The sequence below is a fragment of the Pezoporus wallicus genome, unplaced genomic scaffold (assembly GCF_028554395.1).
Source record: "Pezoporus wallicus isolate ANWC-B61680 ecotype Strahan unplaced genomic scaffold, APGP_CSIRO_Pwel_v1 contig_2348, whole genome shotgun sequence".
Taxonomy (NCBI): domain Eukaryota; kingdom Metazoa; phylum Chordata; class Aves; order Psittaciformes; family Psittacidae; genus Pezoporus; species Pezoporus wallicus.
Window position 1 is genome coordinate 1,104,444 of NW_026636985.1, and position 22,242 is coordinate 1,126,685.

The 22,242-nt window shown below is 45.6% G+C and overlaps 3 protein-coding genes across 3 annotated transcripts; 2 read left to right on the top strand and 1 right to left on the bottom strand.

The window, feature by feature from the left end:
- Positions 1-533: 533 nt before the first annotated feature.
- GKN2 (gastrokine 2) lies at positions 534-3,976 on the bottom strand. The gene is made up of 6 exons (XM_057402540.1): positions 3,939-3,976; positions 3,418-3,471; positions 2,813-2,944; positions 2,264-2,374; positions 1,258-1,411; positions 534-730 (listed from the first exon to the last, which is right to left on the bottom strand). Exons 1-6 carry the CDS (start codon positions 3,948-3,950, stop codon positions 651-653), a joined length of 543 nt encoding a protein of 180 aa, XP_057258523.1. The 5' UTR covers positions 3,951-3,976; the 3' UTR covers positions 534-650.
- Positions 3,977-8,776: 4,800 nt separating this feature from the next.
- LOC130595632 (gastrokine-1-like) lies at positions 8,777-12,387 on the top strand. The gene is made up of 6 exons (XM_057402541.1): positions 8,777-8,874; positions 10,048-10,101; positions 10,806-10,919; positions 11,336-11,443; positions 11,697-11,838; positions 12,256-12,387. The coding sequence occupies exons 1-6, from the start codon at positions 8,863-8,865 to the stop codon at positions 12,330-12,332; spliced, it is 507 nt and encodes a 168-aa protein (XP_057258524.1). The 5' UTR covers positions 8,777-8,862; the 3' UTR covers positions 12,333-12,387.
- Positions 12,388-14,804: 2,417 nt separating this feature from the next.
- Positions 14,805-18,979, top strand: LOC130595661 (gastrokine-1-like). Its single transcript, XM_057402594.1, has 6 exons — positions 14,805-14,825; positions 15,378-15,431; positions 15,759-15,899; positions 16,088-16,198; positions 17,529-17,667; positions 18,757-18,979. The coding sequence occupies exons 1-6, from the start codon at positions 14,814-14,816 to the stop codon at positions 18,849-18,851; spliced, it is 552 nt and encodes a 183-aa protein (XP_057258577.1). The 5' UTR covers positions 14,805-14,813; the 3' UTR covers positions 18,852-18,979.
- Positions 18,980-22,242: the final 3,263 nt, after the last annotated feature.

Below are 22,242 nucleotides of genomic sequence, written 5' to 3' on the forward strand. Positions count from 1 at the left end.
AAGGGATAATGTCATTCTGTGTCATAAGCGTTTTAGGATGGGGACGTTCTCCTCTATGCGGGTGTGAAAAGGACCTGAACAAGCAGCTCCCTGACCCATTACTCCCATCCACACTGCTGCACATGGTCACTGGCTGCAGCTCTCAAGCTTCTTTGCACGTGTTGGTAACCTGGCTCTGCTCCATCCCTTTGTCTCTATTGACATTTGCTATCCCCCCTACAGCAGTAAGGTGAGTCAGCACCTGAAGGAGCTGGGTGCTGATTCCAAAGGGAAGTTCTCCACTGGGAACAACTATCTTAGGGCTGTTTCTTCGTTGACATGAAGAGTATCCAATGCCCAGGTCGTGTTGCAGCCTGAGCATAGGAATGCACCAAAGGGAACCTGCTCTAGTAGAAGGTGTCCCAGCCTGTGGAACCGAATGATGTTAAGGTCCCTTCCAACCCAAACCATTCCATGTTTCAATGAAGACAACAGACAAAGCACTTTAATTACTGCATTATCTTTATTTGTATATCAGAGGCTTGCCCAGCTTTGGGTAGGCAAGTTGAGTCTAACACCCTGTTTTGTTCCAATTGGAGGATGTGGCTACCATCACAAAAGCATGCAAAGAAACAAGGTGTTTCCGTGCAGCAGAATTGCCAGGATAGAGACTAATTGATTCTTTCACAGATCTTCATGCCCAGAATGCTTGGAATTCCAGCACTGGCACAGCCATTGACATTCTCTCGTGCTAAAAGGAACAAGAAAATGAGGATATTGAGTGACAAGATCCCTGTATCCAGTGAGGAAAAGTCTGCCTACCACACAGATTCAATCCCCAATGATGGTTCTGTTTGAGGTTTCTGTTGGTCTCGATGGATATTGTGTAAAGTGTTTATGGTGTAGCTCAAAGGGAGGAAATGTCTGTACAGATTTACATCACCTTTGTGCTCCACCTTTCCCATAACCTGCATACAGCAGGTAGCATATAGCATCCAGTACATTCCATGTGGGACTATTGTATTGCTGGGGCATCAACTGGGTACAGCTGCCACACAGTGGCTCCTTCTCACCCCAGGCAAACCACTTTGGAACACGGTTTCAGACATAAGCATCCCAGAGCCTTCCCCTTTCAATCCTATTGTGTAGTTTACCCCTCCTCTCTAAAGCAGAACAACATATTCCTGCCCCAAAGGTATCATTTGGACTTAGTTTGGAAGGACAGAAAGGTGGTTATGAACTGTAACAGGAACATCACGTTCTCATCTTGGAACTTACGGCTGGTGCTTTCAAGCTGGTAGAGGGGCAGACCCGCGCAGAGCTGCTCAATGGGTCTCCCATAGACAAGCCAGTCTCTAGCACGGCCAAACATGGAATTGCCAGGTTGGAACTGTACCCACACATTGTTTGGAGAGTACACTTTTCTCATAGCCTGAAAGGAAAGCGTTAGACACCATCAGCAATGTAGCTTTGGGTTCATTCTACGGCCCCAAATCTAAAATCCCCTTCCTTTGCCTCACACAAAGCAGTAGCAAAAGAAGCTACATACTTTTAGAGGAAAAGAAGTATTTTCAATCTCATCAGGAGCAATATCACTTGATATTAACTGCCAAGATAGCAAAATGGAGCTGCATTGCTGCCACAACAAGCTCTGCTAGTAAGTTTTGCTGTAAATGTGCTGTCCTGTAGCATCAGACAGTCCAGAACCCAAGGGAAAGCCAGTCTAAACTGCTTCCCAGGGCAGGGGATGTTGCAGTTTTAGTCCCAGTGCCAAGTCACTACAAAACCCTGTATGGGGCTGCCAAGATTGCTCATCACCTGAAAAGAATGTTCTATCTGACATTGCCTTCCAGTTCCATCTTGTCAGATCGCCTTCATCATCTTGGGAATGGAAAAGCCATTCCTAAGGACAGCTGCTTTCAAAGGCAGAGCAAGGGGCTGCTGTCATAGAATCATAGAATAGTTAGGGTTGGAAAGGACCTTAAGATCATCCAGTTCCAGCCCCCCTGCCATGGGCAGGGACACCTCACACTAAACCATCTCACCCAAGGCTTTATCCAACCTGGCCTTGAACACTGCCAGGGATGGAGCATTCACAGCCTCCTTGGGCAACCCATTCCAGTGCCTCACCACCCTCACAGGAAAGAATTTCCTCCTTAGATCCAAACTAAACTTCCCCTGTTTCAGTTTGAACCCATTGCCCCTTGTCCTGTCACTGCAGTCCCTAATGTCACAGCACACAACTCTGACAGCAGCCTTTCCTGCATGGGTTTACTGTAGTTACCTGTCTCTCAAAGGCCTGGCGTCCGATTTCTTCCAGCTCTGGGATGTCTTCCCTGTTTATCTTCATGATGAAGCAGGCATTCCGTGAGAACAGCCTCGTTGCAATGTACCCCTGTGATTAAAACAACGGAGTTCATGAATTAAAGGCTACCACCAATATTAGCTGATTGTCTAATGCCTTAGGACAACCTAGAAGAAACATAAAGGGGCTACTACTGTGGAATGAATCTGCCCCTTTGGGGAATGGAAGCAGCCTGCCCAAGCTGATGGCTGTCCATAAGGCTGGAAGGATCTTTCCCAATAGACTTGCTACACAAGAGTGATGGAAGCCCATTCTCCATTGATCTCATGGAGGTCAGAGGCATCCTTCTCACCATCCCAAGCTGCCACCACAGATTTCACTGTAAGTCACCACATCACATGGGTGAAACAAAGAGGTTGCCCAAGAGGAGTCTTCAAATAAATCATGTTTCAGGATAACTTATGATGAGAGTGCTCTAAAATGATTTCTGAGCTTAAAAACTCAAGGCAGGTTCTTAGATTTACTTACACGTGAGTAGTCAAAAATGGTATCAGAGGAGTACATGCCAGAACGGACATGGACATCAGCAATCCTGTTCTCATTGTCGATAGTCATCGTCCCAGTGACATAGCCATTCTCAGGTTCTTGCAGGACAAAGGTCTTGGGTAAAACACACAAAATCATTGGTCATCATCTGCTTGCAGCTTTTAAAGGGGCAATAAACCCAAGTCCCAACACTTTATGTAAACAGTAAATCCCTTCACAACCCTATGGCAGTCTCAGGAGGCTCTTGAGGTTGAGATTAATTGTGCATGAGTGTGTCAGAGTGAGAAAGGAGGGGACAGGCTCCCGCTGCAGGCTCAGGAACAACACCACAGGGCATCCCAGTCCCTATGTGTACTAGCAGGAGACTGCTGCAGCTTCATCCAAGGGCATCTACACCCCAACACATTTCTTGTTACCATGCACTGGCATAGAGCTGCCTCTTTGGCTTACATGATTGCAAATGCTATTTTCCTCTACGCTTGGCCAGAAGCACCCTGTGCTTTTCCTCCTGTTATCTTCCCCCCCTGCCCAGGACCCAATACATGTTAAATGAGTACATGCACTACAAGGCTTCTCATTCTACTTACGTCCAGTGCCGAAGTCTGAGTCCAGAAGACCCCCAGCAGGACAAGGACTGCAGCCTGTGAGAGGAACACATCAGACAGTGCCACAAAAAAACCCAGTTCAGGAAGAGAGGGAAGCAGCATCAGTTTGCAAAATCCCCCACTTCACACATGTATTAGCTGAAAACAAGTCTTCAGTTCTTACTATTAAGCTCTCTTTTGCCTGCAACTGGTAAAGCAGAATGATAACTCGAAGTCCCTCCTCAATGCCGTGCTTCTTCTTGATTTGCCTTCATAACCACAGCTGTGAAATCACAACTAAATCCCCCTTCTGAATTACAACTGAGTTCTGCACAAATGATGCTTCAAAGGGATCACTGTGCCCCCAGAGGTGCAAGTTCCCCATGAAACAACCCAAGGAAACAACCCACAGATCCCATTAGCCCCAACACTGTACCACATACTTGAGCATCATCTTCTCTATCCTTTTGCTTTCAGAAAGGAGGAACATTTTCTAACACAAGCTCAAAAATGGATATACTCACAAGCCCGTTCATTTTCCTCCAGATAAGACCAAGAGGCTGCAGAAAGGAAGAATGCAGGAAAAGCCCAGAGACCTTCAACTTTTATATCTTGCTGGAGGTGTGGGAAACACTTGACAGGAGTTTTCTTGACCAAGTCCATATCTACACGCCAAACTATGGCAAAGCTCATATCTGAATTTTGGGCTGGCACAGATAACCTGACCCCGATATGATAAAAGCACTCAGGAAGTCAGCTTTTGTGAAATGAATCACTCTGCCAATGGCCATTATTCAGTGGTTTAAACTTCAGAGGAGTTCCCACTCTTGGTGGTTCCATTGTTTTACATATTTAACAGGATATCGTCTAGAATGAAACGGCATCAGGAATAACTCTGCTATTCATTCCTACCAACTGCATTTCGTCTTCTGGAATATAACCCCTAACAGTCTGCAGGCAAATCCACCTACGTCATGGTGGCCTGCTCATGAACAGAGTAATTCATCAGTCATTTCTTCCATCCAATATACCCATGAGCTCTTGACAGGGAGTGCTGCTTGGGTTTGATCAGTTACCATGATGGATATAACACAGGCATCGAAATCAGTGATGGAAGCAGGAATAACAGCTGTCCTGCACAAGACACTGCAGGTAACTTTCAGCCTCCTCAGCGTACATGGACCTTCAGAGGATGTGCAGTTCACACAAGGCCACAAACCCAAAGGAGCAGGATGGGGATTCCTCCTTTAAAGCTACCTCTGTTCTCTGTATTTAATCCAAGTGCCAATCATCAGGGACTGTAGGGATAGGACAAGGGGTGATGGGTTTAAAGTGAAACAGGAAGTTCAGGTTGGAGATAAGGCAGAAGCTCTTCCCTGTGAGGGTGCTGAGGCGCTGGCACAGGGTGCCCAGAGAAGCTGTGGCTGCCCCATCCCTGGCAGTGCTCAAGGCCAGGTTGGACACAGGGGCTTGGAGCAAGCTGCTCCAGTGGAAGGGGTCCCTGCCTGTGGCAGGGGTTGGGACTGAGTGAGCTTTAAGGTCCCTTCCAACCCAAACCATTCCATGATTCTATGAGTATTCCTCTATGAATAAGACCTTGCCTGACTCCTCCTCAGCTGTGACTCCACACCAGCTGGAACGTTGACAAATCACACTCTGCTTTCTATTAGCATCTCATAAATGAGGCCCATTCCCTTCTAAGAAAACAAGAACTCAGCCTAAGAGCCAACATAGCTCTGTAATCTCAGCCACTGGAAGAAAAGGTGAGAGAGATTGCGTGGAATCTCTCTCAGCAAACAGGCCTCAACAAAAAACAAAGGAAATTGCACACATTTGCTTTATTGCCCAAAAAAAAATGGTACCTCAAGTGTAACAAAGCTGTGCTGATAAGCAGGTATCAGAATGCACATAAACAGATATAAACTGAGAAGCACTGCTAGACTGATTAGATTAGACTGCCTGAAAGCTGGCTCTGCCCCTCCTGCTCAACAGATTCTTTGTTCCTGACATTACAGATATGTCAGAAACACTCAGATTTCAGCAGCCAAAGGAGCCTTTCAGAGCAGGGATCTAAGAGGGTTCGGGTGCCACAAGCAAAACCAAAAAGCTTGAGTAAGTTGAAGTAAAGCTTAAATAACTTCATGTACTCTTTTCTTCTGAAAAACACCCAAGATCGAGCTTCTGCATTTTAGGCACAGGTGAGAGCAAGGCAACTTGTGAAACCCTCAGCTATTTCATGAAGGACAATTACAGCAGCCACCATCTCCTGATTTCCACCTCCCTCTGCACTGACTGGGTTGTGCTGCTCTGATCAGACAAGGCCAACAAGGAAAGATTAATTCCTTAATTAGCATTATTGCAAGAGACAACCGCTGCCAGATGCTACAGGCAAAGCCTGCGTACACTGCCAATAGGGAAGCCTTGCTTTTTGGAGGCTTCCCCCCTCCGTCCCCTACCTCCCAATAATGCACCTGAAATCAGTGCGCAGGCACTCAGGGGCAACGTTATCCATGACAATGCGAGAGTCATGGAATCATGGAATCAACCAGGTTGGAAAAGAGCTTTAAGCTCATCCAGTCCAACCATTCCCAGCACTGCCAAGGCCACCACTGACCCATGGCACTGAGGGTGTGTGAACACTTGCAGGGATGGTGACTGAGCCCTGCCCTGGGCAGCCTGTTCCAATGCCTGAGCACCCTCTGGGCAAGGAATTGTTCCTCAGCTCCATCTAAACCTGCCCTGGGGCAGCTTGAGGCCGTTTCCTCTTGTCCTATGGGTTGTTGGGAGAAGAGATTGACCCCACATTACTACAACCTGCTGCCAGGCAGTAGTGTAGAGTGATAAGGTTGCCCCTAAGCCTTCTCTTCTCCTTCAGCTGTTCCTCATAAGACTTATTCACCAGCTCCATTTCCTTCCTCTGCACAAATTGGACAAGGGGTGATGGGTTCAAACTGAAACAGGGGAAGTTCAGGTTGGAGATAAGGCAGAAGCTCTTCCCTGTGAGGGTGCTGAGGCGCTGACACAGGGTGCCCAGAGAAGCTGTGGCTGCCCCATCCCTGGCAGTGTTCAAGGGCAGGTTGGACACAGGGCCTGGAGCAAGCTGCTCCAGTGGAAGGGGTCCCTGCCCGTGGCAGGGGTTGGAGCTGGAGGAGCTTTAAGGTCCCTTCCAACCCAAACCATTCCATGGTTCTATGACTCCATGAAATGAAAAGGATAATCGTCCAACTGCAGTTCAAGCCTGATTACCACGCAGGAATTCCAAGGTAGATGGATTCAATCATCATCAGCTCCTGGTGCCTTTTTTTTCCCAGCTCCTTTTGGTAAATATGTACTTTATCAGGGAGGGAGCAGGTAGTGGGAGGAAGGGGAAGAACGAAGCAACACCTCAAAAAATCAACACCATTCTCTCTGCTTCCATTAGCAGAATGCCACGCACGAGATAAAGATGGGGTGACACAGCCTAGAGAAAAACTGGGTGGCACAAAGACAGGTGAAGCAGAATGAAGTTAGAAACTAATTCAAGCTTCAAGGCTGAATGCAGGAATGATTTCAGCAGTTGTGCCCGTGTTAGACAGCAACATGTAGAAAACCAGGTAGAAATGCGTGTGCACGGAATGAAACAGGAGCTGCAGTAAAGGTTTAAAGCCAGAGCAGCTCTTCACCTTAGGAGTTCCCTGCACAGTGGTGCAAGAGGTTTGTACAGAAACAGAATGTCTTGAGCAGAGCTTTAAAACTGGGAGAGACAAACTTGTACTGGAACAAGAACAGGGTCTTATACAGTAAAAGCAGTCCTCCCTGCCCTGTTTCCTGGCTCCTACTGCTGCCATTAGTTTCGTAAGCTATTCCTAACGTCAAATGTGTGTGTTTGCCGTACAAACCACTCAGGAGTTGATGGAAGGATTGGAGGTGCAGGCTTCCAAGTATGACACATCACTGTAATGGCCAAATTGGCTGCGGTTGTTGGAAGAAATGGGCAAAAGTGCTTTCCAACTGATTGCTAACGACACCACAGGGATTAGCATTCCACAGTTTGGTCTCAAAATGCCTTTCTTGAGAACTAGTCCATCAATCAAATATCCAGAGGCTACGAGAGGGTTTCGTGACATGCAAAATAAGGCTTCTCTGTGCATTTCGGGTCTTGGAAGCTAAGGATGTACCTGTCTCCATTTGCCATCCCCCTATCAGTCCGATTCGAAGACCCATAAATCTTTTCCCTTAGGAATTTATTACTTTCATTCATCATATTTTAGCTGCAAAGTGGGTGCAAACTAGATGGAAAGCAGAGCTCTCTGCTCACAGTGCTGGCAGAGCACAACACCTCCACTGCACTCATGTAGCCTGACCAAGGCACCAGCCAGCAGTAGAATGACAAGAGCATGGCCCTGACTGGTGTAAATGAGAATTGGGCCTCACCTTCTCAAGTACAATAAGATTCTGTGGCTTTTCCAGTAAGAGCTTCACTAAAGATCCTCAGCTCAGTTCAGAGACTTGGGTTTATAATGACATTGAGTCCCCATTGTGCCATTCTGGTGATGAAAAGGGCAGCTGAAGTGTGTAAACCCACACTGCCCCACAGCACAGTGCATGGTCAGCGAACAGAGGTACCAAAAGAGCTGCTATTGAATAAGAGTAGGTACTTCTGGAGTAGGCAAATAGCATCTCTGAAAGTGCTTCTTCTGTAACAGGCACAAAGAAACAAATCCATGTTATCTGAGGTGATACACATATATATAATCTTAGTTTATTATTTCCTTTGAAACAATAGTGACATAAAATACTCATTGTTACTGCTCCTCCCTTCCTCATCTCTTGTTGCCCCTAGCTTGTGGGCCCTTTCTGGCATTAGCCCTTAGTCTGTAATCAGGTCCTGTTCTCATGAAGAGGCTCTGTGAAGACACAGAGGCTGCACCCAAAGACTGACAAGCAGATCCAAACAGAGCGAGCTCAGACAGGTAACAAAAGAACTTGGTAATTCCTAGGATTTAGAGTAACCTCATGGTTTCCAGGGACTGGCTTAACATTTGACACAGCAAGGTTAGCACCTCCGTTGATATGAAAGCTGGTATCAGCTATAGATACAATATCAGGCTGAGTCCTTCACCTGATGTTTTGCCTCCTGTCCTTTGGAGACACAAATCATCACTGCAAATTTCATTAGGCATCTGTTATCCAGTTCCTGTGGTTTTTTCCCCATTTAAAAGTTACTATGAACCGCACTGAACCGACCATGACAAGGCTCCTTTCACCTTCCTGCACATAATGAACTCCCTGAGGTTGGTATCAAACCTCCTCTTATCAGAGCACTTCCCCAGGAAGCCCGGCGCGACTCTGTGAACACAGGGCACGTGCCAATAGGGTAAAGCCCGTGGAAGGTTTAACTTTGGGCTATTACTGTATAAAAAGAGTACACATGCATTGCCAGCAGCTCTCACCTCGCCTACCACCAAAATGAAGGTCACTGTAAGTATCTGCATCACTTTCTCATGAAATGGGTAAGGATGGATGGCTTTATTCTGAGTCTTTCTCGGTGCCGAACTGACTCGCACTGATTTGTGCAGGGGCTGCAGAGGGATAACGCCAAACGGGTTGGGATAGCAGGGGTGGGATGTCACTTTTGGCAGGGATTTCACGCCATGTGCCCACTGAAACGTGAAGGAGAGAAGTGCTCTGTTACAAGGGCAATATTCTCTCATTCGCAACTCAGGTGCAAGTCAGTCTCAGCAAGTTTGATAAAGTTAGGGCATGGCTACCGTGTAGGGGAAGCACCATGGGACATGAAAGACTCCAAGTGCTCGACTCTGAAGCCAGGATGTTTACAGCAGGATAAATCCCAAACTGTAAGGGAGAAATACTCTGAGTCACACTTGGATTCTTCTCATTAAAATCCTCCTTTGAAGTAGATGGAGTTTGTGACTAACTCAATGTTGGAGGGATTGTCTCCAAGAGGATTGTTCACAATAATTATCACCAAAGAATGTATCATCATAAGGGTATTAAATCTCTCAAAAAGGTATCAGCAGCAGTTTTGACAAATCTGAGCAAAAAGCATGTGAGTCACTGAAACTACAGTACTTTATAAGTGGGTAAGAACGTGCTTAACCCTTCATTTTCTGTAACAGAAATGATTGTTCTACCTTTACATGATTAGTCCTGTATTCAGAGGGATGAGATCTATTATATTCAAACCCCATTTCTGCTGTGTTCTGAGTACAGAGCTGTGCTGTGCACCCAGATTCCAACCCTTCGCAATAGGTGCACATGGACCTTTCATGCATCTGCTCCAGGTCTGAAAGCTAAAGCTCAAGGTGAATGGTTCACTCCTAAAATAGAGCATTTCAGCCCTCTTTCCGCAAGGAGTTCGCTGAACTGGGGCTGGGTGTGTTTTACAGCCCTCTATTGAAATGATGCTCTTACCTGTGCAAAGTATGTTACTGAGGGTAAGAGAATTTATCATTAGCAAAAGGAGTCGTCTGTATATTCAAATACCCTTCAGCCAGACCCCACTTCAGATACATGTGAGCAGGTACACAAAGGCAAACTGGAAGCCAAAATGCTTTTAGGACAGCAAATAACCTGATGCCAGATGTCCATTCCCAATGTCAAAGTGCTGTGACTTTCGAATGTCCGTTTCAGATCGTGATTGCTTCTCTCCTTGGGGTTTTCCTGGCTCCAGCTCTTGCTAACAGGGTAAGTATGGAGCTAGCTGTGACCATACACTGCTGCCACAAGGACTCGTGGCTTTTGGATGTTTCTGAAAGAGAGGGTGTATGTTAAAGTCTGATGCTTAACAGGAAACCGCATTGTTTTGATACCAAATAAGATATTTGGTATAAAAACATATGCTATGGAAGTGGTTGATATATTGAGGGGAAGCAAGGCAGTTGCTAGGCGTGAACTCAAAGTCTGTCTTGAAATAAGCGTAAGCATAGAACCCCAAATATTAGCATGTGACCACAAAATACAGTGAAATGCTGTAAAGAACCCACTGCCTGCACGTTCCTGCTGCCGAAAGGACAACAGGGAATTCTTTTGCTTTCCTTGGAATTTTTTCTTTCACGCTTGACTCTGAGCATCCAGCTTAAAGAACATTCCCCAGTGGGACAGTGAAACAAGCGTTTCACACATCTCTATGGGGGGAATAGAGCAGCAGTGTTAAAGCCTGGCTGCCTTTGTAAGGTGGCTGCAGACACGTGAAAACCAGGGCTAGATAAAGCCTGAATGTCAGGCTTGACACAACAGTTCTCAGGCCAGAAAATACTTCCCCTTTAATGGGATCTCCAAGAGCAACCGCTTCCCGAAACGTGGCTACGGGAGCTATGGCTTTGAGTGAACAGCTCCTGGGACCCCACCGTCCTCAATCCTCACCTCCTTTCATCTGTTCCCAAACCCAGAAAGGAGAGAGAAACCTCAAGGGGCACCGCGGTGTGAGCTTGTTCTATGACACAGGGGACAACATCTACCCAGAGGACTCTGACCCTTGGAAATCAGTCTGGGATGTGAAAACGGTGAGTGAGTGCCCCCATGGTGCAAACCCCATGGGAAACAGCAAAAAGCTGTGTCTGAAACACCTGAGCTTCCATAAGACTTCACAAGGTTCTATAGGAGATGCTTCAAAACGTTCTCACTGAACCACCCGAGTGCTTCTGCTGCGCTGATGTTGGTAGCGGTGAATCCCTGCACCCGACTCCAGCAGTGTAAAACCTCATATACACGGTAGTATGGAGAAAGCAATTTACCCGTTACCAGTCCTCAATGGCACATTTACCTAGGCAATATCATTGAAAAAGCACTGTTTTCCTTCGCTGGGATTATTTTTACTGTATGAAGCTTTATTTCTTCTTCAAATCAGTGCTTCTCTCTGGCAATCCTCTTTCACTGTATATTGCTTGCAACAAAAAAGCTCTTTCTTTCCTTTCCATAGGGCTATGTTGCCACCAAGGTATTGTCAAAACACACCTGCATCATCTCGAAAATGGACGAGAGTTTCCTGTTTGATAACAGGTTTCCTGAGCCACCTCTAGGCAACCAGGTAGGAGGGTGAATGAAAGCAGTGAGAAAGCTGAGCAGTGACCTATGAAAAGCCCTTGTTCCCTACACACAGAGCAGGAAAGGCTCCAAGGACCAAAGACAAGCTTCTCAGCAAAGCTGAACTGAAGGTTCAGTCGTGTCAAATGCTGCACCTCAAGAACCCCTCATCCATATTCAAAGCTGTGCAGAGAGACTCAGCTCCAACCTTGCCGTCTCTAAATGCTGTTGTCTGGGTTTGTCTCTTTGCTGCTCAGGGATCTGACCCTCGCCAGCTTCCACCCAGAGAGAATCGCCTCCTCATCTCAAGAGACAGGCTCCAAAGCTTGCGCCCATATGGAAAACGCATTCAAGCCCTGTGCAGAGGGATTCCCTCTTACCTGGCTTACCCAGCTGCTGGTCAGTATGCACTAACAGGGTTTGTACACCAAAACAACGAGCAGCGAGGTTACAAATAGGGAATGAAGCGCAAGCTCCTCGTTGAACTCCTGTGGTTTTCTATGGCTTCTTATGCATCGGGGAATGAATACGTAAAGAAGAGCAACAGATTTGTCATCCTTGTGCACGTAACCTGGAGAGCAGGCTTTGGGCTCTGGCTGCTAACACAAGGCTCAATTGTTTCGGCAGCTTCCTGCACATACAATACCTCCTTACCACGGGTCCTGCCCCAGCACAGCTTTGAGGTTCAAACGCCAATATACAGCTTAGATTTGTCTAAAAAGGTGGTGCTAACCATTGCTCGTGGTGTAAGTTGAGAGAGATGCAGCTCACTTTTTCTCTCAGTGCAAATCTGATCAGTTCTCCCTTTTCTTTCAGGCTCAAACTTCGTTACGGAAGAGACTTCATGCTTCAAAGTTAATGTTAATGAACGGCCTTTCCATTACTGTCATTAATTCCTGAAGAATTAGACCAGCATCCGCATGAACAGGATTTTCCTCCCCGATAACCCGCTCTTGATCACATTTTCAATCATTCCTCTGTTTCCTCTGCTCTTGTATCTCAGTAAAATTTATCATCACCCTACAGTGGTCTGTGCTCTGTTTTTACAAACCCTTTCAGAAATAGAAGCAATTCCCAAGACAAGTTGCTAAAGTAGTGTTCCGACAAAACCCCAATGTGGCCGTTTCAACCTCATCCCGTATCATTCCCAGTGAGATTTCACATGCTGCCTTAAGTAATTATTAATCAGAGTAAAAGCAAATGGTGCTAAGCAATTGCAAAGAGACAGATGCTCTATTGCTCTGATCAACCCAGAATAAGAGAATAAGTGTATGAAATGCAACTTGGAGCTGCATTTGGAGCTGAATACAGAAGGTACTTAATGTTTTATAGGTATTTCACACAGGAAGCATGAAAGCATCCCTTCACCAAGTAAAAGTTGGACATTTGAACAACTCAAAATGCAGTTAGGCCCAAACTAAGGTTTCTTCATCTAAGGCAATCACTTCAGTAACTCTGTCTAGAAAATACCACATCTTCACCTCTTCCCTCCTTCCTCAGAGGCCCTCTTACTGGATTGAAAGCAATTCCTTTAAGAGACCCTTTACCCATTGAGGAACAGTCAAGAGTTGCTCTATATAAAAGATGTAGCAGCCTGTTATGTTGAGGAAATGTTTGGGAGGGTCTTTAAGAGTTAACTGACATCAACACCAAAGCAAAACTCCAAAGAAAAGCAAGAATCCCACTGCAGCATTCAACAAAAGCTCCCATCCAATGTGCCTGAGGTCTCTGGAGAGAATCTCCTCTTCTTTTCCAACCTTAGACTGCCTTTTCCCAAGATAACCCAGGCATCCTCTTCACTTACCCCATCGCATGTCATAGAATCATTGAATCATAGAATGGTTTGGGTTGGAAAGGACCTTAAGATCATCCAGTTCCAACCCCCCTGCCATGGGCAGGGGCACCTCACACTAAACCATCTCACCCAAGGCTCTGTCCAACCTGGCCTTGAACACTGCCAGGGATGGAGCATTCACAACCTCCCTGGGCAACCCATTCCAGTGCCTCACCACCCTCACAGGAAAGAATTTCCTTCTTAGATCCAATCTAAACTTCCCCTAAGTTTGAACCCGTTACTCCTTGTCCTATCACTACAGTGCCTGTCACTGGGAAATGTCTTTCTGGAGCCCTTGAAGACTATGGGCCAGGCTCTGTAACAGATGATGATTTAAAGGTGCCCAAGGTGGCAGGGATCTGACCTGAGCAGAGTCTGTGGTACCCTGCAGGCAAACAGAGGTAACTCTCCATCAGGCTCACTCAGGTCTCCTTGATAGGGAATACCAGGACACTGATGCCTGCTCCAATGGCCTCTTGTTTAAGGCCAAAATTGCCCTAAACATTAAATATAATTGCCTTAAAATCGCCTTAATCATTAAACATAATGCATCTGCAGCAAGGTTCAGTTTCTTACAAAGGTACTTTAACTTGATGCAGAGTCCTATTCTTACTATAACACTACACATTGTGATGCTTAATACTACTCCAAGCTTTTTTCATTCCACGGAAAGCTTAACTTAACCATGTGCCTTACAGTAAAATCTCACACCTTGCAGAAAACACCCAATTACTACTGACCCAATGAAGGGAAGGAGTTGCTTTTTCCACATCCAAGGAATTTTTATTGTTTTCTATAGTAACACCCCCCATTTGTCTTATTTTTTTTAATAACATGCTGAATTTCAGTTTAAAAAAAAACAGGTTTTCAACCTTTACAGGCTTTTTCCCTGCCATGGGCAGCACACAAAATGAAACTGAGCAACTTGCCTTAAACCCTGAGTATTCCATGACCTCCCTGAGTGATCCCCTCCTTCAGGATTTGTATCCCCAAGGAAAACAGTGGGAGACAAGGTGAATAAAATGATGGTTGCCAAACAAAGAGACACCCAAAGACTTGCACATCCATGGAATATTCCAGCTTGAACTGCCTACGGATTGCAAAACGTTGTTCGATGTTGTGTTCGGGCCATGGATTTCCTTGGGCGCTGCGGTTACATGGGTAGCACACAGTACATTTTGGCTCTTATTTATTTGTCTAGTTCAAGGCTTTGGGGTTTTTACCCCTTAGGTTATCTCTGGTCTTGAGTTTGATGTTAATTTTCAAAAGCAATTAGCTAGAAGGTTACTAGAAGACATGTTTGATTTTCCACTGCAAATGGTTTCTTACCCGGTAATTATCAGGTCCCAGTTTGCAGAAGCACAATCCCCATATTCATGAGGGAGTTCGAGCAGGAAACCATGTTCAGCAACATGCAAACAGGGATACAAATGGCAAAATCATTGTATTTCAACATTTAAGCCTTCCACACCTGATTCTGGGAACTATATAAGTTCACATCACTCATTCTGCCTGCACTAGCGTCAGCTCTGCGGTCAAGATGAAACTCACTGTAAGTACGCATGCTTCTTTTCCTCCCTATAAACTCAAATTGATTTAAAGCTATCGTGTTTATCTCTCCAAAGTGCATGTGCCTATCTAGAGCAAAAAGGTATTCTCTGGAGGGCATTTTCTCTTCCAGAGTGAGCAACTCAGGCCCCATCAATCTCCTCAGGTGAAGGGGTAAGGATCTGCAGGAAGCCTAAAATCCATGGCCATTTTTATCAGTGCTTTTGCAGGACTGGAGCAATGCCCTAATGGGTCAAGCACGTTCTTGTAATGCTCCAGAAGAAGGAATTTAAATCCCTTCTCTTCATTCCAGTGAAATATCTGGATATTATTGCACAGTGTCAGAAGCAGCTGCAGATTCACCTCTTCAAGAAGGAGCTTTTTCCATGTCTATTTTGTATTACTCAAGGGGAAAGCAAGGGCTATTGTAATTCCAGTATGCCAGCCCAAAAAGATCTGGGTTACACTTAAACACCACATTAGGAATTAGGATTCTCAGGACCAGATTTGTCAGCCAGACCTGCAGTAACACTTTGGTTTCCCATTTCCATTTCAGATTGTGACTGCGGTCCTTCTTGGAGTCTTGTTGACTCCAACCCTTGCTGAAGACGTGAGTACAGGGATCAAATGCCACATCCGTTGATGTTGTTTCTATGTTCCCTTGCATTTTCTTTGCTTCTTTCCCCATCCTTTTGGAGGAAATGAACCTAAAACATCTTTGTATATAAAACTCTTAAACCCAGCAGATGACCATTGTAAGATATAGGAATTACTCATGGAACTATTCCAGAATGCCACAGCCTTAATTCTCTGTCATGTTGGAAACACTGTGGTCACTCCAGGTGCTCCCTGTAGGCAGCATTGCTTCTATTGTAGCAGTGATTTGGGGACATAATAGACTGAAAGTCTTACAGTGTTGTTTAATTCTGTTTGGTAGTTTCCGAATCCAGAAGGAGGAAACCAAATTGCTGTTGAAGGAGGCTACCAAATGCTGAACCTCAACAACGAAAGGCACGTGGCAACTATTGAGCAGAGGAGCACCCATGGCTCATGGAAAACCATTTGGAACTATGAGAACGTGAGTGGCAATTGCTTTATCAGAAGATGTCCTGTAGAGCTGACCAGAATACAGGACTTCTTTCTTTGATCTTCACATTTTGAGTTTTGGAGTGGAAATTACCGGCATTTATGACTTTAATACAGACTTTATTCCAATCTTAATTACTGAAAAACTGAATTCTAGTTGTCAATACCTTTCTTTTCCAGGGCTTTATTGCAACCAAAGTGCTGCCCGACAGATCTTGCTTCATCTCCACCATGAACAGAGAAGAGTTCCCTGGGTTCGACACGCTTCGCAGCCTGACTGAAGAGAACGGGGTAAAGAGTAGCTACGTGTGGAGTTGCACAACAGTGCAAAGCAAACAGATGACAGAGATATCATCACTTGCAAAAAGCTTTTTATCCAACAGTTACTTAAAACCCATTTAGATCACACCATTGATTATGAAGCTGTATCCATTTCAGTGACACTTTACATTAACCTTTGACAGGTTAGAATGCCCGCGTTCAGATGCTTGCAGTGGAGGGCTTGCATGTTTTAGTGATGGTTTAAAAAGCAGGCAATCTTTTGATATTGTTTTATGTTTGGAGGCTTTTGGCTTGGTGCTCATTATAACCTCACATTCTTTGCAGGCTAAAAAGGGTTTTAAGCAGCTCGAGTTGGAAAAGAAAAAATAACCCAGTAATGAGGAAAAAAGGTTAAGATTCAAGCTTTCAGAGCCTTTTCAAAGCATCGCATTAGCATAAGTTCTGTCATCAGGATTAGCACAGGTATTTAAAAACCCACCTCAGCATTCAGCATAGGAGCCTTTTGCACTCACTGACTTCCCTGGAAGTCTGAGAGCTGAGTCCTTAGGAGAATCCTGGCTTTTAAGGGCAAGAAGGCAGGGTGGGGAAGAAAAAGGGGAGAGTTGTCCAAGTACAGGCTTGAGCAAAACCATCTGCCTCTAGCTGTAGCTCCAGGCTTGCTCGTACTAAAGTGCATCCCTGTACTTGCTTGTACTAAAGCTCATCTCAGAACCTTGCTTACCAGCAAGAGGAAGCACATTGGGGTGGGCTTTCAAATCCCACCATCATTTCGAAAGCCTACGTCCATCCCAGTCACCCCTTACACTACGTGCGTCTTTACCCTGGAATCATCAAGCTGTTTCTTAACTGTGCTTTTTCTTGGCTGAGGTTTTCACAGGTAGAAGGATTTTATTCTTCTGAACAGGAATGTGGCTTGGGAATTTGCCATGGGGGTGGTTTTCCCATAGGAAAAGAGTAGGTGCATCATTCCCCCCCCACACACACACACTCTGCTTTCTCTGAGGAACTTTAGGTGTGCAGGTTGCTAAGAAACAGCTTAAATTAGGAAACCTTCAATGGCATTAATTATTTTGGAATGGCAATACCTAAAAATAGCTCTGAGTCATTTCAATAGGAAATGGCATTTTCATTCCAGAGCGTTGTTTTGCAGATGCTATTGTTCAGACCTCTATGTTCCTTTAGGGCACAAGAGAGCATCTCTGGGTTCAGCAGCCATTCCTCCGTGTTAATGGCATGAGCCAGAACAGGAGTCCACAACGCTAAGTCATCATTCCAGAAACAGGAATATACATAGCATTAAATGCACTGACCTTGCTGAATGATGTTATTTCATGTCTAGATCCTGGAAGGCGAAGAAAAACCCAGAAGGGAGGTCACATTCATCGTCAAGGAACCTGTCGAGGACCTCAACTCTTACGGCCCAGACATCTCCAATATGTGCAGCGGACTCACAAGCTACACGGCTCATGAAGTTCGGGGTGAGTGCAGGCAAACGAATGATGTCTCTATGCAGGCTTTTGTTTGGTTTTCCTTGGGGAATAACACACATGCTGCTGTTCCAACTGGAGATGGACACAAATCAGTGTCTCCGCAGATCCGGGTTGGAAGAGTGCTGAGCCACAACCTCCATAATGATCTGATCCAAACCCTTGCTACTTCTTTAGTAAAGCTTAAGATGGGTTAAGTTTTGGCTCAGAATTTTGCAGCTTTAATGCCAATGCAGAGAAAAAGGGTGGTCCAAAGAAGTGCTCTCCTTCAGGCTGCTGCTGAGTTTTCCAAGGAATCCCACCAAATCCTTGTGTTTCACAATACTAACCCAGGTTGCTCCATTCTCTGTAGGTTTTTTAAGGTATGGAATGATCCCATTACCTGGGAGTTAACAACTTCATATGATTCTCTGGTAACAAGAAAGAATGACAGGGCCTCATAACCAGCACAACCACATAATGCACTGATAGTATAGGGTGTACCAGTGTCCCTTTGTACTGCAAATCCCAAAGAATAATAAATAGCGTATCTTTGATCATTCCTTTCTTTGGTAAAGATCCAGCTGTGTTTGGTGACTACATTTGGTGGTACATGGAAGGAATTTCTAGTGCAGCAATGAGTAAAAGCATGGCTCAGAGCAATAAAGATACACCGATGTAGAGCTCCAGCTATTGCTATGGAGACCCATCTACATCAGCTGTCTTGCTGTAAGGCCATGACCATATTTTGATCACTTGCAACAGGATTTCTTGTACTGTGGGGAAACAAGAAGTTCTTTTCAATTACATAGGAAGGAACTGAGTTTTACTCCTAGGAGTTAATCCTGGAGCACCAGCAGAGTACTCAGAGCCTTACTGCAAGCTGATTGCAGACCCTGTCATGAGAAAGATGCTCTGCAGATCAGGCCAAGGATGGTGCATTCTGACACAGCAGCATTTCCACCTGCTCACTGCTTGCTTTGCTGCTTGAGATGGGTTAAGTCAACTAAAAATGAGTGCAGTGTGCCAGGTATCAGGGGCTGGCGGTGAGCACCCATCTTCAGTATTAGCACATGGTATTCTGTTTCCTTGTTCTTATAGGACCCCAAGACACGTACAATGAAGGATCTTGCACTACACTTGATGTCATGCGTGCTGTGGAGCTTAAATACTGCCGTGGCTATGACAATGTGTGAAAATCTTGCCTTTCTTGAACCAAGATGCTCGAGAGCTGCTACACAAAACTGACCCCGAAACTGTTCATCCCCGGCATCTCTTCCGAGAGTGTTGTTCTTGATGATTCAGATGCTGAAACAGATCAACTGGTGACCATATCTTTCAATTAAAGGTCTTTAGCATGGGTTAACTCTGGCTACTTTCTCATTTCTATGCCCTTTATCAGCTGTGGGCACACCCAGAAAGCAATACTTTGATTACATCTCTCCACCTCCCTTAGAGGTGGGCAAGTGTCAGCCTATGTACATTACAAATAAGGCATGCAGAGTTCAGACTTTCCCTTTCCAGACTCTTCATTCACATGGCATGAAAGCAGAAAGGGGAACAACACAAGGAATTTGCCTTTTTTAGTGGAAGAGGAGTCTATTTGTAGGATTTAGAGCTGTCCTGTTCCTAGACTCTCAGTTTTTTCCTATGGAAAGACTGTGGCTAGTGGTACTCAGGTACAGGAGTTTTTAGCAAGGCAAGGTCCCTGTTGCTCAAAACTTCAAAGATGATTTCCTCTGTTCCATCAAAATGCTTTGGGTTTTCCAGGTGACTGCAAATCTGTCTGAAAGAAGGATACCAGCCATGCAGCATCCCTCAGCTGCCATTACACTGGTCCCTAGAGGCTTTGTTCTGCAGGACACAGAGTCCACTTAGGCACATCTCGGGGAGAAGCATCTGAATGATGGGTTAGCATCTGAATGTGTGGGTTAGCACACATCAGGCCTAGCAGAGGAGAGAGACAGACAGCAGTTTGTTATGGCTGATCACTTTCCTTTCTGGAATCACCCAAGTTCCTTTAGCTCCTTCCCACACCATCCTCTCCCAGCAGATGGACACGTTGGCTTCACTCTGCTGGGCTGAGAGCTCTGCAGAGCAAATACAGCAGGAGCAGTCTCACTATAGCTCCACCAGCCTGCTCCATCCTCCAGCACTGCAGAAGATGGCTGTAGCCCAGCAGGTGACATTCAATGGCAGAGAGCCGTGCATAGCACGTGGGCACCAAGTCAGCTCTCATACACACTGCTTTGGGGTTTTCAAAAGCCACCTCCACCTGATATACCCCTATGCATTTTGCCCTATAAAAGAAGTGCTGTATTAAAGACAATAGACAATGCTCAATCAAAGGAGACTTTTAAGCATGATTAGGAGAAGATGATTAGGCTGAAGAGGGGAAAGTGTTCCATGTATCACTGCAGTCCAGACTCTAGTTTGGAGCATGTGTCAGTACAATTAAGCCTCTTCCAATGAAAGTCTTCAAGGAGGATCAGAATCAGTTAAGATACAACATCTTGCCTTGTAGATGAATGGTCACCTCCTTCATGATTATAACACTTTGAAAGGGGCAGGTCAGACACTGCAGGTCCAACAGTCCCTGCAGTAACAGGAAAAATAAATCCTTGGTTTTAAATCCCATAGGATTGGGTGAATTGCAGTCAGTAAATCCAAATCCTTCATCCTGCACAGCTCTGCTCCCTCCTGCTGGCATCCGTGCTTATCCTTAGCCTGAAACCCAACCGCAGAAGACCCTGCTATTCATTTAAACCAACAGTGCTTCAGCAGTGCTGCTTGCGTGCTCATTGCTCATAGATGCATGTTTCTACATAACCAGTGTTACCTTAGACTGAATTGCTTCAGATACATGCAATTCAAGGTCTCCAGGGTGCTAATTACTGCTCAATATCTACTCAACTGCTAATAATTACTGATAATCACTGTCCAAATATCTGAGCAAATGGAGCAGTTAGAAAGGGCCCTCTGATAACCTGGGCTGAACCTTGCCTGGCTGTAAGTGAACCTAAAAAACCCACTTGCAGAGGTGCTGCAAGGATGCTCCGGCCTTGGCAAAGTGCTTGGGATTGGTTAAAGGCAAACACAAGCAATACACACTCAACACTGAGTAGAGGAGGGAAGGCTTTGAGAAGCGTGTAGCTTTATTATACAGCACTGTGCCTACAGCTCTAACCAAAGCTCATTTACTGCACCCCTTGCTCCTAGGCAGAGATTGAAACCCAAGACCTGGAAAGCAATGCTGTGGCCTTCTTAGGTTACGGTAAAATTATTCCCTACCCCATGTTTTCTCCTGGTTGGTACATTACAAGCAATGGGTTTTCAACTGTTCACAGACTACTGCTCTTCAGGAGGGAGTTATGTACATACACAGAGTGAAAAAGCTGCTGCAACAAACTGATCACCAGGGGAATAAGGCAGCACAGCTTTACATGCTGCAGCAGGGGGAAGTGAAATCAAAGCAGGGCAGAGTCAGATAGAAGTAAGAGACAAATGAATTTTGGAATTAGGGGGTGGAACTGGATGATTGGGGGTTGGAACTGGGGGATCTTAAGGTCCTTTCCAACCCTAACTGTTCTATGATTCTATGAATTCTGGATCCCTTGAAAACTTGGAGCGATCCAGGGAAGGAAAAAAGCTTCCTTGGCCACTGGGTGACAGCCTCGAGTTGTACGTTGTGCAATTGAAGTGGGAACTCAACAGCCAAAGCCTGTTGTCCTACACCGTGTAGATCACAGTAGCTCTGCTGGGTGCATTACACAACCTGAGGATACAGGCAGTGAATTTAAGGACATGTCTACACTGACAATAGGGAAATAGCTCCTGTGCAGTGATAATATGTTTGTGATAATAACACTGGGCACTGCAGGCAATTTGTTACTGCTCGATTACCCATGCAGATGCTGTAACAGCTTCCTGAAGGGCCATGAAAACTAGGGAACAGAAGCCATTACACAGGTCAGACTTTGCGAGGCAAAGGTTGTCCCCCCATCAAAGACACCCAAGTGAGCACTCACAGAACCTACAGGACACTGTCAGGGCCTACACCTCCCCTGTCAGGCACCCCACAGGTACCCCAAACTGACAGAGCTGCCTTCTGCCATGCTGTGGGTTTCAGAAAAGGGCCCCATAGGACACATAGCAGTGACTAGATGATCATAGAATGGTTTGGGTTGGAAGGGACCTTAAAGCTCATCCAGTTCCAACCTCCTGTCACGGGCAGGGACACCTTCCACTAGAGCAGCTTGCTCTAAACCCAATCCAAGCTGACCTTGACCTATTCATACACTGAGGGCATCAGCTGGAGCTTAACTGTTAACTGCTGTATGCAATCAGATCCCTTATTGCTCACCCCTCCCGGAGCTGTTGGTCCTTTAAATCTCAGATGTTGCCTATGTGAGAAACAAAGCCGTCACCACACACATCCCTGCATGGTCGTTTTTATGCTCGCCCCTAAAGCTGGCCCGTAGGTGATGGTGCGCTCGGGATGCTCAGCCCGAGCTCCCACCACGAGGTGGCATTCTCAGAGCTCTTTTTCCCTCCTGAAAACCAAACCTCCCCATCCTTCCTAATAAC